Source organism: Dysidea avara, chromosome 4, assembly GCF_963678975.1.
Source record: "Dysidea avara chromosome 4, odDysAvar1.4, whole genome shotgun sequence".
NCBI classification, from domain to species: domain Eukaryota; kingdom Metazoa; phylum Porifera; class Demospongiae; order Dictyoceratida; family Dysideidae; genus Dysidea; species Dysidea avara.
In genome coordinates this window covers 2,108,699-2,123,882 of record NC_089275.1, presented here as the reverse complement: position 1 = coordinate 2,123,882, position 15,184 = coordinate 2,108,699, and the positions used below count along the sequence as shown (strand labels likewise).

At 38.0% G+C, this 15,184-nt stretch overlaps 1 protein-coding gene across 1 annotated transcript in view; it reads left to right on the top strand.

Annotated features, from left to right (window-relative positions):
• Positions 1-15,184, top strand: part of LOC136254339 (uncharacterized) — an 18,414-nt gene extending 3,230 nt beyond the window's left edge. The window contains exons 2-7 of the mRNA XM_066047018.1: positions 346-657; positions 1,612-1,818; positions 3,717-4,546; positions 6,446-6,613; positions 8,282-8,528; positions 14,456-15,184. Coding sequence (XP_065903090.1) covers positions 346-657; positions 1,612-1,818; positions 3,717-4,546; positions 6,446-6,613; positions 8,282-8,528; positions 14,456-15,105 — 2,414 coding nt within the window. The 3' untranslated portion in view covers positions 15,106-15,184. The remainder of the gene's footprint in view (positions 1-345; positions 658-1,611; positions 1,819-3,716; positions 4,547-6,445; positions 6,614-8,281; positions 8,529-14,455) is intronic.

Here is a 15,184-nt window from a genome sequence, read left to right as displayed (position 1 = left end):
CTTTGTTACTTGTAGTAATAAAATTACTTAATATTAAGTAACTTTATTACTTAGGTAGGTAACACTTTAACTTTGTAAGTAAAGTAACTTGAGTTATACCGTAAATCAGGAAAAATTAGCGTAGAAAATTTTTGTTGATACAGCCAGTGATGAAAATTTTTTGACGACGAATTTTTCCTGATTTGTGGTATTACTGTTTTTTTTTTTTATAACATATTTCGTTATCCCCCAACACTGGTCATTATTCACAAAATTCACAAAAGTTTTGTCCCTCAAAATTTTCTGGTTATATGTACATGACTGATAATATATGCTCATAACATCAGCTGTTGTATTTTATTTCAGTTCCGTCATCTACTGATCTTCCTACGTTACCACCAGTGCCAACACCTGTTGTTACAGAAACTGATACAAAACCATCTGTTGTCATGGAAACTGATACAGAACCACCTATTGTAATGGAAACTGATACAGAACCACCTATTGTAATGGAAACTGATACAAAGTTACCTGTTGGCATGGAAACTAATGCAGAACCACCTGTTGTCATGGAAACTGAACCACCTGTCATCATGGAAACTGATACAGACATCACACCCACTACTAACATCAATAAGACCACTACACAACAAGATGATGATGATCCATTGACTACTAGTGAGACAGTGTGTACTGTTGTGGCTGCATGATTGTTGGACAAACATCCACTGGGGAAATGTTGGTGAATTCATCATAATTATTCCTTGTCAAGGTGACTAGCTGAATATTCTAGTCACTTCATCTTGGCAAGGAAATTCTGATGATCAATGGTCAACGTATCATCAAATTCATCAACATTTCTTCTATGAATTTTTAATGCTGTGTGGTAGTAGTTCTCTTCTGTTGAGTTTCCTATCCAGCTGTTTTTACTGAAAATCTACACTCCTTGTACTAACGGTTCTCATTACAGTTTCCTAGTGGGATGTGATGGTCCTATATTTTTCTTAAGAGTGTCAAAACTGATGTGCTCAAGAAAGCAAGCACAAATCCTCACATGGACTAATCCTTAAGCTTTACATACATCATCTAGAAAGTATATATCAATTGTTTCACACAATCTAAGCAAAGCAAAACTATATTATGCTTACTGGAAACTAGAGTTGCAGCAATACAGTGTGTAGATATATCGATATATAGCCTCTGGTGTATCACGATACAGTGATATATTGCGCGATACAAAGTGGAGTCTAACAATGGTCAATGTTGTGTTTTAATGTGGTTTTTTTTGTTTATTAAGAGAGTTAATTTTTCTTTGAGAAGCATTACATACTACTCAGTTTAACCACAATGTACAACAGTTTGATTGTCAGCCATGTTAACAAACCACGATATGTCGATATAATCACGATACACGATATATCGATAGGGTTCGACTCTGTATCGATACAGCGATATTGTTTTGAAATGATACTATACATGATATATCGATATATTGTTGCATCTCTACTGGCAACACAGCTTGCAGTGCAGCACGTAGCATAATTATTATACAAGCAGTAGTACATCTACCCTAGGGTACTTTACATAAATATTCATAACATCATTTTTGTATTTCTTTCTCTCAATTGTCAGTTCCATCATCTCCTATGCTACCATCACCACCTGTTATCATGGAAACTGATACCAACACCACACCTACTGCTAAGGTCAACAAACAGAGGTTACCAAGACAACTAGCTGTCACAAATGATGATGATGATGAAGTACCCCCAATCCAAATGACAATGGTTGATGACAATGTTGAAAATGTCTCTAACTCATTAACTAAACTATCCATTGGTATGATTGTGTGTTTGCATGTAGTGTGTGTAGTGTGTGTGTGTGTGTGTGTGTGTGTGTGTGTGTGTGTGTGTGTGTGCGTGCGTAGTGTGTGTGTGGGTGTGTGGTGTGTTTGTGCGTGTGGTGTGGTGTGGTATTGTGTGTGTGTGTGTGTGAATGGTTAGAGCATCGGCCCGGTAATCAAAAAGTTCTTGGTTCAATGCTTGGCTATGCCAAATAGGAATTGTTGTTGTTTCCTTGAGCAAGAAACTTTACTCACATTGCTCCAGTCTACCCAGCTGTTTAAATGGGCTGGTATCGACTGGGGAAGTAGCCCACCCAGCTGTAACATCAATGGGTACCTGGGAGTGGACAGCCAAAGTTTCAGTCTTTTGTGATGAATAGCCTGGGGAGTTATAGCGTTAGACGGTTGGACAAGAATAAATTCAATTTGTATAGTAACAATACAGAAAAGAAATTACGTACAGGCACTTGTTTAATCGCCCATAACTCACAACTGAAAGAAGCAATGAAGACGGGGTTTGGCTCAGTTTGTTCAACATGAACTGGCAAATTGTGAGGCAGCATAGCTAGCGTATCGACTTGGTGATCGAATGGTTCCAGGTTTGATGCCAGGTTTCACCAAATTGGTGTTGTTTCCTAACTTTACTCATGTATTGCTCCAGTCTACCCCCACCTATTTCAATGAGGCTGTGGCCTGTTGTCAACTGGGGAAGCAAATACCAACCGTCCATGTCTTGCATAGCCTGTTAAGGTCCAGATAGGATTTACCCTCACCTGTGAGACATGGCACAGCCTCCCATGGTCAGCTAGTCCTGCCCCGGGTAGATTTGCCTGCGCCAATCCATAGCACCTGAGTAGCACACAGGTGTCCCAGTGCTGACTCATAGTAGGCATGACCATACTAGCACAGCAGCTGAAGGCTTTGCTTTGTGTGTGTGTGTGTGTGTGTGTGTGTGTGTGTGCGTGCATTTGTGCGTGCGTAGTGTGTGCGCACGTGTAGTATGTGTGTGTGTGTGTGTTAGTTTGTCTATATGTGTGCTATAGGATATGTGGAACTTTTCCCACTTAATGGGATTGTGTGTTGTTACCTGTAAGCAACATGTGTACAGTATTTCTGGAGCTGCCTGTATACAACACCTATGTATTATTCCCTTATGTGTTTATACTAATACTCATTGGTAGCTATGGTACCACTCAAACGCAACGTCATCTCGAGAGACTGCGAGCAATTTAAAAAGTTGTTAATTACAAAATGTGGCATCCATTTCCCTTGCGAGTATTCATCCCAAACGTATTGGGTTAAATACTCTACGAGCGAAACTGGTATACCATAATTAGCAAGTTTTTTAATTGCTTGCACTCTCGTGATATGACATTACATTTGAGCGATACCATATGCATGTTTATATTCCCTATTATTATTTATTATTATTTTTTATTATTATCAATTTTTCCAAAGATGGGTAACACAAAAGGCAATACTGCCTGTACAAGGTGATCCCCAACACAGAACATACATTCACATGTACAATTACACACAAACAAATACAAAAGGAACATGAACTACTTAATAATTACAAAATCAATAATAAACCTAATTACAAAAAAAGATAATGTTTTAACCTAGTCTTAAAACTGCCAGCAGTCCTTTGAGATAAAATTTCAAAAGGAATTGAGTTCCAAAGAAAAGGTGTAGTCACAAAAAATGAGTGCCGAAATCCCTTGTAGGCAATCCTTCCTATAGTGTAATAACCTGTGTTGTGATGGAGTTTGGGACAACATTGCACCAAAACCGTGCAATTTATTGTCTGTGTAAATCTAGCTATTGGCACATGCATCGTTAGCATGTATTGTTTATTTGTACATTAATACTTACATTTATTTCCATACTATAGCAACCAAAGGAGGGGATTATCCCAGGCTACCTTTTGTTGGTGACAGAGAAACGATGACGTTCACAAGTGAAGGAGGAGAATTGTTCTCTTTTGTACACAACTTCCGTATTGAGGTCCCACCAAATGCTGTCCCTCCTGGCTGCCATGCTACCCTTCATATTAGAGGATGTTGTCATGGACCATTCCAACTACCCCAAGGGTGTAGGGCCTGTAGTGACTTTATCTTTGTAGAAATGGAAGGAATTGACTCCTTCCAACTACCAGTACTAGTAGAGTTATCACACAATTTGGTGATGGAAGATTATGTGAAGTGTCATGAGGTGATGATATGTCGGTGTAACTATGACAACAGCTTGATTGCACGACCCTCTCAACACCAATTTCCACTAGTATTCAGCAAGATTGATGAGCCAAATGTGTCTGATAAGATGAACATTTTCTCTCTCAGAATGAAAACATTTTGTGGCTTATGTGCTGCATATGAAAGCAGTCCCTTTTACCCGTATCTGAAGTCCAAACCTGCCAGTTTGGATGACCATCAGTTACGCCGCAGTCATAGTGGGTCAACAGATACTGCACCTGTAAAGATTCCTTCTACTGATGAACAACATGACTCATTTGAACGATGTGACTCGTTTGAGTCTGGAAGAAATAAGGGATCATCTCAGTCACGTAAGCGAAGACTAGCAGAGTACCGTAGTGCTGGAAGTGCTGAGAAACAGTCGTGTCATCCGGAGTATACCTTCTTGTGCTATTGGCCATTGTCCTTGCAGAGTGGAGCACTCTCAGTTGTCATGTTTGTGTCCAAGAATTGTCCCACCTCTGTAGCAGTGAGTTGATTTTAGTGTATGTGTGTAGTGTGTGTTTGTGTGCTTGTGTGATTTCTTTGACTAATCAAACAGTACAGTTGTACTGTGTAAGTATGAATCACCCCTAAAAATGGTGCAAATTGCCCAGAATGCTTCCTTTAAAATTCACCCTAGAAACATTTTACATGATGAAATCATCGTTATGGAATAATATTAGTCCATCTAACATCAATACATCAAGAAAACACTTACATACAGCAGGATATAAAATTTTTTTTTAAAATGCAGAAACTTAAATATTTTGCTTGCCTTCTTGTCCACCCACTTGCCAGCCTACCCGACCACAGTTGCAAAGCTGGAGGCCACTATTTTACACCACAATAGCAAACTCACCAGTGGGATGTGCCTTTCTGTGCCTTGTCTTCCTTTTATCAATCAATAAGGCTGGTCATCACCTTCTTCATGTAACGAACCATAATAATTATTAACACTTTCCTTAAGCAGCGTATTTACGTAGATGCCAAAAATTATTTAAAGTGCTTTATGCTATAAAGGTACTGGACACCTGGTAGATATCCATAACTTCATGATAAGTTTGAGGCCATTCCCATTAGCGATCTGGTTGATTAATAATAGTCGAGCACATGCACCTCTTAATGATCTATTTACTCAAACACTATGACCACATATCCTTATTGTTTTAGAGAGGCTGACTTGAGATACTATAATATACCATTCACCCTAATAGAACAGTCACACACAGAGACAATTATCCCAAAAGTGATTAGTCATGCTTTTGCAATGGTGCTGCTGCTGCTACTGTAATTTTAACATATGCCGTTGTGTTTGGGGTAGTTCAGTAGGAAAAGTTGCTACATGAGTGGAAATGACCCATCATGTAATCATTTGTTACAGGACAGTGTGGCAATAGATACGCTCCTCTCATATGGGATGTTTCTGAACTTTGTGGAGAGAAGCATAGGCTATGAAAAAAGAAAAGTCTTAAGGGTTGAAAGTACTTTCTTCAGAATGATATCTGGGTGAAGATTTGTTACTAGGAGTGCAGATGAAATGCCACGAAAGTTTGATATACTCTGATAAGAATGTTCAAGTGCTTTAATAGAGCACTCACAAAGTGGTTTTAAAATCAATTGCCACTCCTCATTAACATCTGATTACATTGCTTGCACTCTACCAAGCCAAACTTGTCTCAATACCCATTACCGTAATACTGTACAGTTATAGTAGTGTTACACAACAGCAAGTATCCTTATAACATATCTGTGATATGATTGTGTTTGTTACTTATATACTATAATACTAAGGCTTGTAAAATTCTAGCACCAATATATGCTACACAGTGGCGGATTTAGGGGTTTCAAGGTTTCCACGGAAACCCCCTTTTGAAAATGATTATGCAACAGTTCAGTATTTTAATTAATTTATTGTGGCATGTGCCTATAGTAAATGATATGCATGCTCAGCACTCTGTAAATAGACTCAGTAATGATTTATTTTAACTAACATTGTTGCCAAATGCTGTCTTAGAACATCTAAATTTCAAATATTTCCTGGGAGGCATGTCCCCAGACCCCCCTAGCACATGCATGCTTTGCATGCATGGTGAAGCACACTCATCCATGTCAGTCTTTTATGTCCACCTTCTAAACTGGAAACCCCCTTTATAAATTCCAAGATCTGTCACTGCTACAAGGACATCACTGCAACAATAGACTAATGGGTGTGACTATGCTTGCTTTGCTTATCGATGCACTATATAATCTATATTAAGCACCTTGTATACCAAGATGTCATCAACCATGAACAAAAAGGTATACAAGTTCATCACAATGTATTTGTGTAAATACCATGTTCTCAATTTGAAGTGTCATTCGTATATTGTATGGAATGCTTTTGCAGGCATGTAAGCAACAAGTGGAGAAGATGTCCAATCAATCCCAGTCAACACAGTCATTACTATATCATTCCTTTGATTTTATTTTTGATGAAAGTAAGAGACTAGTTGTGGAGGTGGATAGTCCTGCTCTTGGAGGTTGGAAGGTCAACAAGAGGAGCCCAGCTTGTGCGGTATGTATTGTGTGTTTTTATACATAGTTATAGCATGCTTACAAAGGATATGACTAAAATATAAGCACGACCTCCCTAGACCACAGAGCGCTCAAGGGAGAGTGTGTATATTTAGTCATATCCCAAGCAATCGTGTTATAACTGTTATATTCTACACCCCAGTAGATGAAATATGAGCAATTTATTGTGAAACAGCACCTGCTGGAGGTTGAGATCAGTAGAAATCCTTAATGGATCAGATGTATTAGATTCTCTATGCCCACCTATTCGAGATTACTGTGTTATCCACGAAGGAGACGAAAGTTTAACCAGAATCCTTTTTCTTATTCATGTGAATGATTGTTGATTGATTGGCGTGCTTGTTATTAGAGACTTGTTTACTTACCATTTAAAACAAACCATAAAGTGATGATACATGACGTGTGCCTATTTCATATGTGTTGCGCAATTGCCTGATTTTTGTTTGCTCCCACTAGTCATGTGTAACCAACTGGGATATGATACTACACAATGTCACGAGTACTACGTAATTTTGCACGATTAAAAAAAAACACAGCCACAGGGCATGACAATCATTTCGTTCACAAGATTTCAGGGATGTGGCAGCCATTTTAGTTACTTGTGAATGAAACAACTACCACATCCCATTTTTCGCACGTTTTTTAATTGCATGCATTTCAGTGCTCGCTGTGTTGCATTTGTACGATATATATATATATGTATGAATGAATTTTGTTGGAATAATTTGCATTTGATACACAATGGAATTGTTCTTAAAAGGGCGCTGGACAATCTCTTTACAAAGAGCATTTGTCTGTCCCAAATCAACAATATTACTGTTTTCCATCAAATTATGACCAGTCCTGTATAAATTCCTTAGTTTTCGGGGGTTTAGAGCCTTTCAACAGTAATAAACACTGGGTTTTGAATAAATGCCAGGTCTCAAATTAATGCCAAGTGTGGACAATTGCCTTGAGCACCTGAAATTGACAATGAAGTGAAAAGATTTTTGACCTTTTTTTTTAAATTTGAATCTGTGTTAGATGCTAAGGAATATGTACATCAAACACAGTACAACTCAGCGGTATAAAGGTGATCCAAGGAATACATGATTGCCAGCCTTGCCTGCTCCAACAGTTTGGAATTGAAGTAGTACCGTATAGAGGGAAACTTTGGCAGGGTAAAACTTTTGCAAATTTGATGATTCGCTGCAAATATGGCAAAGTTTAACCCACCAATTACTCATTGCGCCTGAGAATAGCATCTATATAGCTATAGATTGGGCTTGAATTTGCCAAAGTTTATTTTGCCAAATGCAATTTAGCTTGCTATTCGCCAACATTTACCCCCGCCAAAGTTTCCCTCTATACGATATGATGTAATTCTTTTTTATTAGTATAGTAATGCCTTGTCGTTATTTTATTTACCTTGTATAATTGCCAACCTTGTTTAGTGGCCAGAGTAAAAGAGAAATGAATACTTGTGCCATAATTTGAGACATTATGATAGCATTCCTTAACAATAAAGGACACCAAAACAAATTCCTTAGTGATGTGTCTGGGGTTCTGTTTGTAACACAACCTCCAATATGTAGCTAGAATACACGTTGTGTTGTGTATTGATACACTGTAGCTTCAATGACCACTGGGTATTTTTGTCATTCTACAGGTACATGAAAGTGACATACTAGACAATTCACATGAAGATGATTTTGACCATGCTATGTGGCTGAAGAAGAAAGTTGATGACATGCTCTACCCTCCGAGGATAATATTAGACATTTACTACCACAAATATCAGGCCATAATTGAGCATTGTGACATTACTTTGCAGGTGACTGGGTTAAGAGGATGTCATGATAGAGACACATCACTCAATATTCATGTACACTCTGACATGTTCAGTGAACAGACTAGTAAGTATTTGGCACTTATTATGAGCTACTGGTGTATTTATTACAATATGTTTATTTGTCTAATGACTAGAGCACACTTGAAAATCCTTGTGAAGTTTACATTGTTGTACTTGCACTATCTCTTTTCACATACATACTGTGTAGTATTCCTCCCTTAGGATTTCATGCAAATGTGAATAAAGCCATGACAATAATTATTGTAGTATGGTGCGTTGGCAGATCAAAGTCTGCCGCCAGTGTTACCACAGAAACTATACTTACAAAGGATTGGCAATGCACAATCAAAACAATAGTGACGTTATATCCAATCCTCGTTATGGTCTTTACGCCCCTCTGCCCGGTTACTAGACACAAAAGCTTCTTCGTTTCTTCTTCCCGTTCCGTAGCACGGGTAGTTCTCTCTATTGATGTACAACCTTCTTCAAAAGAGCCCAGCACTACTAGGTGAGTAACCAATAAAGGAAAATAGCGTAACACACCCTAAAACCTCAACCTAGTGCGTAAAGAAGTTCCGAAACTCATGGCTATTCACACTTGTGGAGTTTTACAAAGAAACAAATTCGCTATGACAAAACTCCACAAATCAACATAACGAAATTACTTTAAACTGAGCTTCAAATCACAACTTGGGAAATAACTCTATAAAACAAAGCACTGCACCTTACTAATAGTTTCAAGTATTCTCTTATAAATTGTGTTCAACAAAGCAGTGGGAGAAGAAACAGCAAATTACTATACAACATAAGAGAGCATACTCAATGTATTGCCCTGAAGTCACAGTCACTGGTGTATAGCCGTCCACCACTTGGTTGAGATGGTCATTTTATCTAGACGCAGTGAGGGAGAGAGTAGTGGAAGCAAAATGAAGCTGCTAGTAGTGAAGCACACTATATGTGAGACATCAACGTAGTTTATGTTGGTGCATACAGTGGTGGATCAAGAGCCTACATGGATATAACAAAACGGTTGGTCCACTGGATATCAAATTGATGTAGCCATGTCACACTGAAGGTAGCATATAAACCTGGCATCGCCAGTATCAATCATGAACAAAACGTATACGCACACCATGCATTATAGACAAATACAATAACTGTTATTTAGTAGCCGTGAACCGAAATGAGTTTGCCTGATACTATCTCGGCACATCATGTTCAGTATTATCCACTGCAGTTCAGACTCTGTATTAGTACAAATAAGCACAGTATACTGAATAGCACAACCACATACCAACTATTGTTGATAGAATGTTTCCACCCTTTTGTAGACTATAAAAAATGCTAGAAAAGTGACAACAGTGGTTATTGTTGCAACAATAATACAAATTGCTGTTTAAGATGCTGTTACTCTGTTACGAAACCTGACATATTATTCAGATCAATATAGCCATGTACTCTTAAGGAACAGCCATGAAATGTAGACATGTCATAGATGGTTTTGTTGAATTCCCTCTTAGAATTGATTTCATAGTCACAGAAAAATCACTAGTTTGGAAGGGTAATGAAATTGACATAGCATTTTAATAACAATCGCATCTACCACAGCTTGTGTGATCAGTTGCAACTACTCAGTGCTGAGGGGTCAGCAGCAAGCTCTAAATCTCGTATGTCAATTCTTGAAATCTGAAATCTTTCACTCCAAATTTTGTGCTAATTACTTGGTTGCTGATCTCTCAACCAATGCAGACACATGCTATAGTTAACGCACTATACCAGAGCATTACACCATGAAATGCTTATGACAGCCATGCCATCAACGTTAAATCATGAATGTAACATGAAAGTCATTTCATGATTTATTTCATGGGCCGTGAAATATTGGAGATTGTGATAGGATAGAGAGAGTGCAAAGAAGAGCCACTAAATGTGTTCGGGATTTGTCCAGTTTAGAGTATGATGAATGTCTGGTTACCCTCAAGCTTCCTACATTGTCTTATTGAAGGTATCCTGCTGACATGATAATGGTATATATAATAATATCTTACATGGGAATTTCAATCTACAACCTGGATTATTCTTTCACCAGAATTCGTCAAGTGTCACAAGGGACATTATTTTAAACTTTTCAAACCTCATGTCCAAAAGAAAATTTTGCAGCAATTTTTTTTTCAGTAAGAACCATCAACTCATGGAATAATTTGCCCAATTATGTAGTGTTGTCTAATTCTACTGACAAATTTTAAAATTATGATTGATAACTGACTTTTATTCTTAATGACAAGTAGAGGCATGACAATTTCATATACTCATCTGATAGTGAAATTACTCAATAGGAAATAGACTGCAGCGAGTAGAAGTATGCCAAAACTTGGAGTATGCAAGAATACAAGTGATATTCGGGCAGGCAGATTTATCGATTTTACCTCGGTTTTTACTCCATAGCTACAATCGCCAGGCGCACTACCACAGTTTATTAGTAGTACATCATCATATTGATATTCATTGCCAAGGTCCACTGTACAGCAAATACTAGACACTGCAGCAAAGAAATGCATATCAGCTTCTCAGAGGATATGTATGGCTCAGAAATGCAGTGAATGGTTCTCCCCAGACCCGAACTGATTTAACTGTATTACTTGGTATATTCAATACATTTTTGTATTTCACTCCTTGCCATGCCCACACTGGTATTTTTGTAACACTTTTCTGTGGTCGCATGTGACCGAGGACACAACATTATTATTATTGTATTATGTACATTCTCTCTCATTGTTTCAATGATGGTATCAATAAATACACATACCAGCAGTATAATCCATTCGTGGACCTTTCAGGTGAGATTCCAGCTTAGATTATAGTGTTATATGCCACCGTCACAGCTCAGCTGCAGCCGAGTCACTGGATCTCATCCATTGGCAATGACGAAATGGGCCTGCGGTCATAACTCGCTACAATAATATTTTGCAAGAGTAGTTCCCCTCTCGTAGATAACGAAAAACAGCACTGGGAACGGCTGTCGTCTCAGCCGTATCTATGACAATAGACACGCTCACTTACGTAACAACTCACATGACCGTAATGAGGATTGTCGAACGGTTGTTATGTACGTTGCCAATCCTTTGTAAGTATATAGTATCTGTGGTGTTGTTACAAATCAGTTGTAAATCAGTTGTAAACTGGCTTACAAATAATTGTAGCATGGCTAAGTACCTCCTTTTGGCCACACAGTCTGGCCGCTAATTAGTTCAAAGACTTCAAACGAAACCACATTCCAGACCAGCACAGGAAGTCACAATGCAAGGCTAATACATACATACAGTCATACATACAGTCTGAGAAGTCTGACTAATAACTCGTTGCTACTTTCCTCACCAATAAAATTTGACACTTTGGATTTATTCAGAAGTTTTATTGGTGCGATTCCTGATATTTGGGCTGCTATTCTCATGGAACTTAGACTGAGGGGAGCTGATCAAGAGTGGTCAATTGTAATGAAACTTTTACAGAAGTATGTGTGTGAAATGTCATTGTAGATGCTATTGTAAAAAAAAAAAAAAAAAAAAAAATGTACGTCAAAGACTGACAAGGAGGTAAATTGCTCTGGAACGAATGAACACACAACACTGCACTTGTCTGAATCATAGTAAATGGGAAGCGGTATAACTGCTGGGCTGAGCCTGGTAATCTACCACATGCTTGTTTGCCAATAAATTAAGCTAACCAAAAGAAATGAATATCAGACACTTCAGCTACACCCGTCTAAATGATGCAGAAGCTGTTTTAATGGCATCGATGATGGCACACGCTACCAATGAATAAACTAGCTAACAATGAATTAACTAACCATCAAGACAGTAATTAGTGATTAAAATCGTTCCTTGTACACAGCGCTTAGCGGTAGCCAATACTGAGGATTTCCAAATTTTTGCAACACGTCTGAAATGTAAAACGTGACCCAACACCTCATTTCCTGCCTATACCCATCCGACGGTTTAGACCCTTTAGACCAGACCAACAGTTATGACTCAATCAAATCATTTGTTGATAGATTTTATACTTGTGTGTCAGTGTTTCATTGGCCTCATGGCGTGTTATGGGAATTTTAAATTTCATGTGATAGGCGTGCACGTAAACGCATTGCACTTTGACGTTGCAAAGATTTGGAAATCCTCAGTATTAGCCTTGCGTTCTTGCTTCTTCCGTGTTACAAATGGGCGACTTTGATCTGCGCACGCCCCATACCACAAATCAGTTAGAACACACCCATTTGGTTTGTATCTGATTTGTAAACATGACACCCAAGGGTTGCATCGTGTTTACAAATCAGATACAAACCTCATGAGTGTGTTACAACTATTACTTGTGCAATTCTGTTTTATTTCAATTCTTTTATACATACATCACATGTCTACATTAACTTACACTCATTATGCATGTGGCCATGCTATTGCACATACTTATCCTGAGGTGACATTTCAGCTTCATATCATACAGTATTCACAAAAGTTTGCATATTTTCAAAAAATGAAAATAGACTAGAAACCATGGCACATTGGCAGGTCTTAGTACAACACAAAAGCTTGTTTTCAGGCAAGGGTAACATAATACCTATGAGTTTGAGTTTTTAGTAATTATGTCACTTTTGGACTTACCTTTGTCGTCCTTTATTTTCGCTGACAGGGAATGCAAGGTGTTGATTTGCAGTTGTGTACCAATTGCTTCATGTTTCTATAAATGCAAAAAAATTCTCTGTAATTTTGTACCACTCCTCCAATGGGAAGTAAGCAGGCTAGCTTCACACATCATTCTCTCTTTGTAGGGTTGTGTAACAGGCACAGAACATGCTAAAATATATGTGAAGCAACCCATTGGTAACAAGTATAAGGACAAATTTGAAAATTTAAGGATCAAAGCAATGAAACAAGGGATGTCATCTACACCTGCAGCTATACTAGTGGACATTTAATTCCTACTTCAGTCATATACATGTAAAATCTGTCAGTGGTATAGCTATAGCCAAAAATTAAAACTTGACTAGACCTCTCTTGTTTCACATTGCTTTTTTATACCTATGATTTCTGTAAATTTTGAAATTTTCTCTAAACTCATTTGTTAACGGAAAAGTACAACTATTATAAAGGGCAGATCCAGGGTTGGCAAGGGAGGTGCACCATGGTAGTAGGCATATAGAGCAGAGGGTTTGGGGTGCGGCCCCTCAAAAGCAAAAGCTATATCATCATATGTTTTAGGACTAGATGCAGAGTGGTTTTATCTGCAAATATATCTAAACCATACTGCTTTCTATGTGGACTACATTGATCAAAAGATAAGTGACAATCATGAGTAGTTCAGCTAGCTATAGCTATAGACCTGAAGAATGGCATATGCAAGACCATGAGCATTTCATAGCAAAATATCCTTAGCAGGCTAAGCGTGCCCATGCATGAGATAGTACTACAGATGATAGTTTTTTCAAACTCAGCAACTATGGAAGATTCTTAATAGTGTTATACGGTATGTATGTGGTGACTGTTCTATTAGAGTATTTGACTGACTGCTCTATTAGAGTATTATAGTTTTTTAAGGGGAGGGGGTGTATCACCACTGATTATTCAGGGTAAGTAGAATTCAAGGTAAATGGGAACGGGATGTGAACGGGAAGCAGGAACAGGAACGACCCACAAAAATACCTAACAATGGTCATCATGCAATATGCAGGTTGGACAGGTTGGACTTTATAACACAATCACAATCACAAGTATCGTTATATAGCAAAATTATTATCACACATCACTAACTAATTAACTGTCTGCTAATGACAAGCGGGTTGATATTTGGGCTGAATTGGCATGAAACCAGATGTTTTAACTAACTTACAGATGCATGTGTTAAACCCATTGTGACATTATAGGCTTGTCAGTCATGTTGATCCAGTTGCATAACTGAACTAACACAATAATGTTACCTTGCTGTTTGTTCCACATATAGGGGTGATATCATCATTTGATGATGTCATTGTTGACTTACCACCACATGATATCACCAATAGTGTACTAGTTCAAATTGCTTTGAAGATCAGCAGGTTAAGACAGGTTGCTGAGGAACTTGGTTATGACAGAAATGACATTAACAAACTACATGAAGAATATGACACAAACAATGAGCGGTGCTATCAAGCATTACTACAGTGGTGGCAGTGTCCACCACATAACTCATCTACTAAGTTAGAACAGTTATACAGATCATTGTGTAAAACAGGCCAGTCTGATTGTCTACAAAAAGTATTTACAGAAGATGACAATTACAAGAGCATTACTTTTTTATCTAGTAAGAGTGAAATAGCAGAAGGAATATTAAGTAGTGACATTAATGGTGACCAGAGCTTGCTGGTAGATATTGCCTGTTACTTAAGTGGAAAATGGCGCATAGTAGGACGATTACTTGATCTAGAGGAGTATGAAGTGGACGAAGTATTTTGTGACTATGGCAATTCTAAGGAGAGAGCATATCGTATGTTAGACAAATGGAGACAGAAGAAAGGATCAACAGCTAAAGTTTCTCAGCTAGTGGCTGCACTGCTCATAGTAAAGCAACACGATGCACTTAAAGTGATAAAGAAAATCACAAAAATGGAATGATGATCGCTCATTGTTACATGCCATTTGTATACATGAATGTTTTCTTCTTTGTACATAATATAACTAATAGTTTACTCCA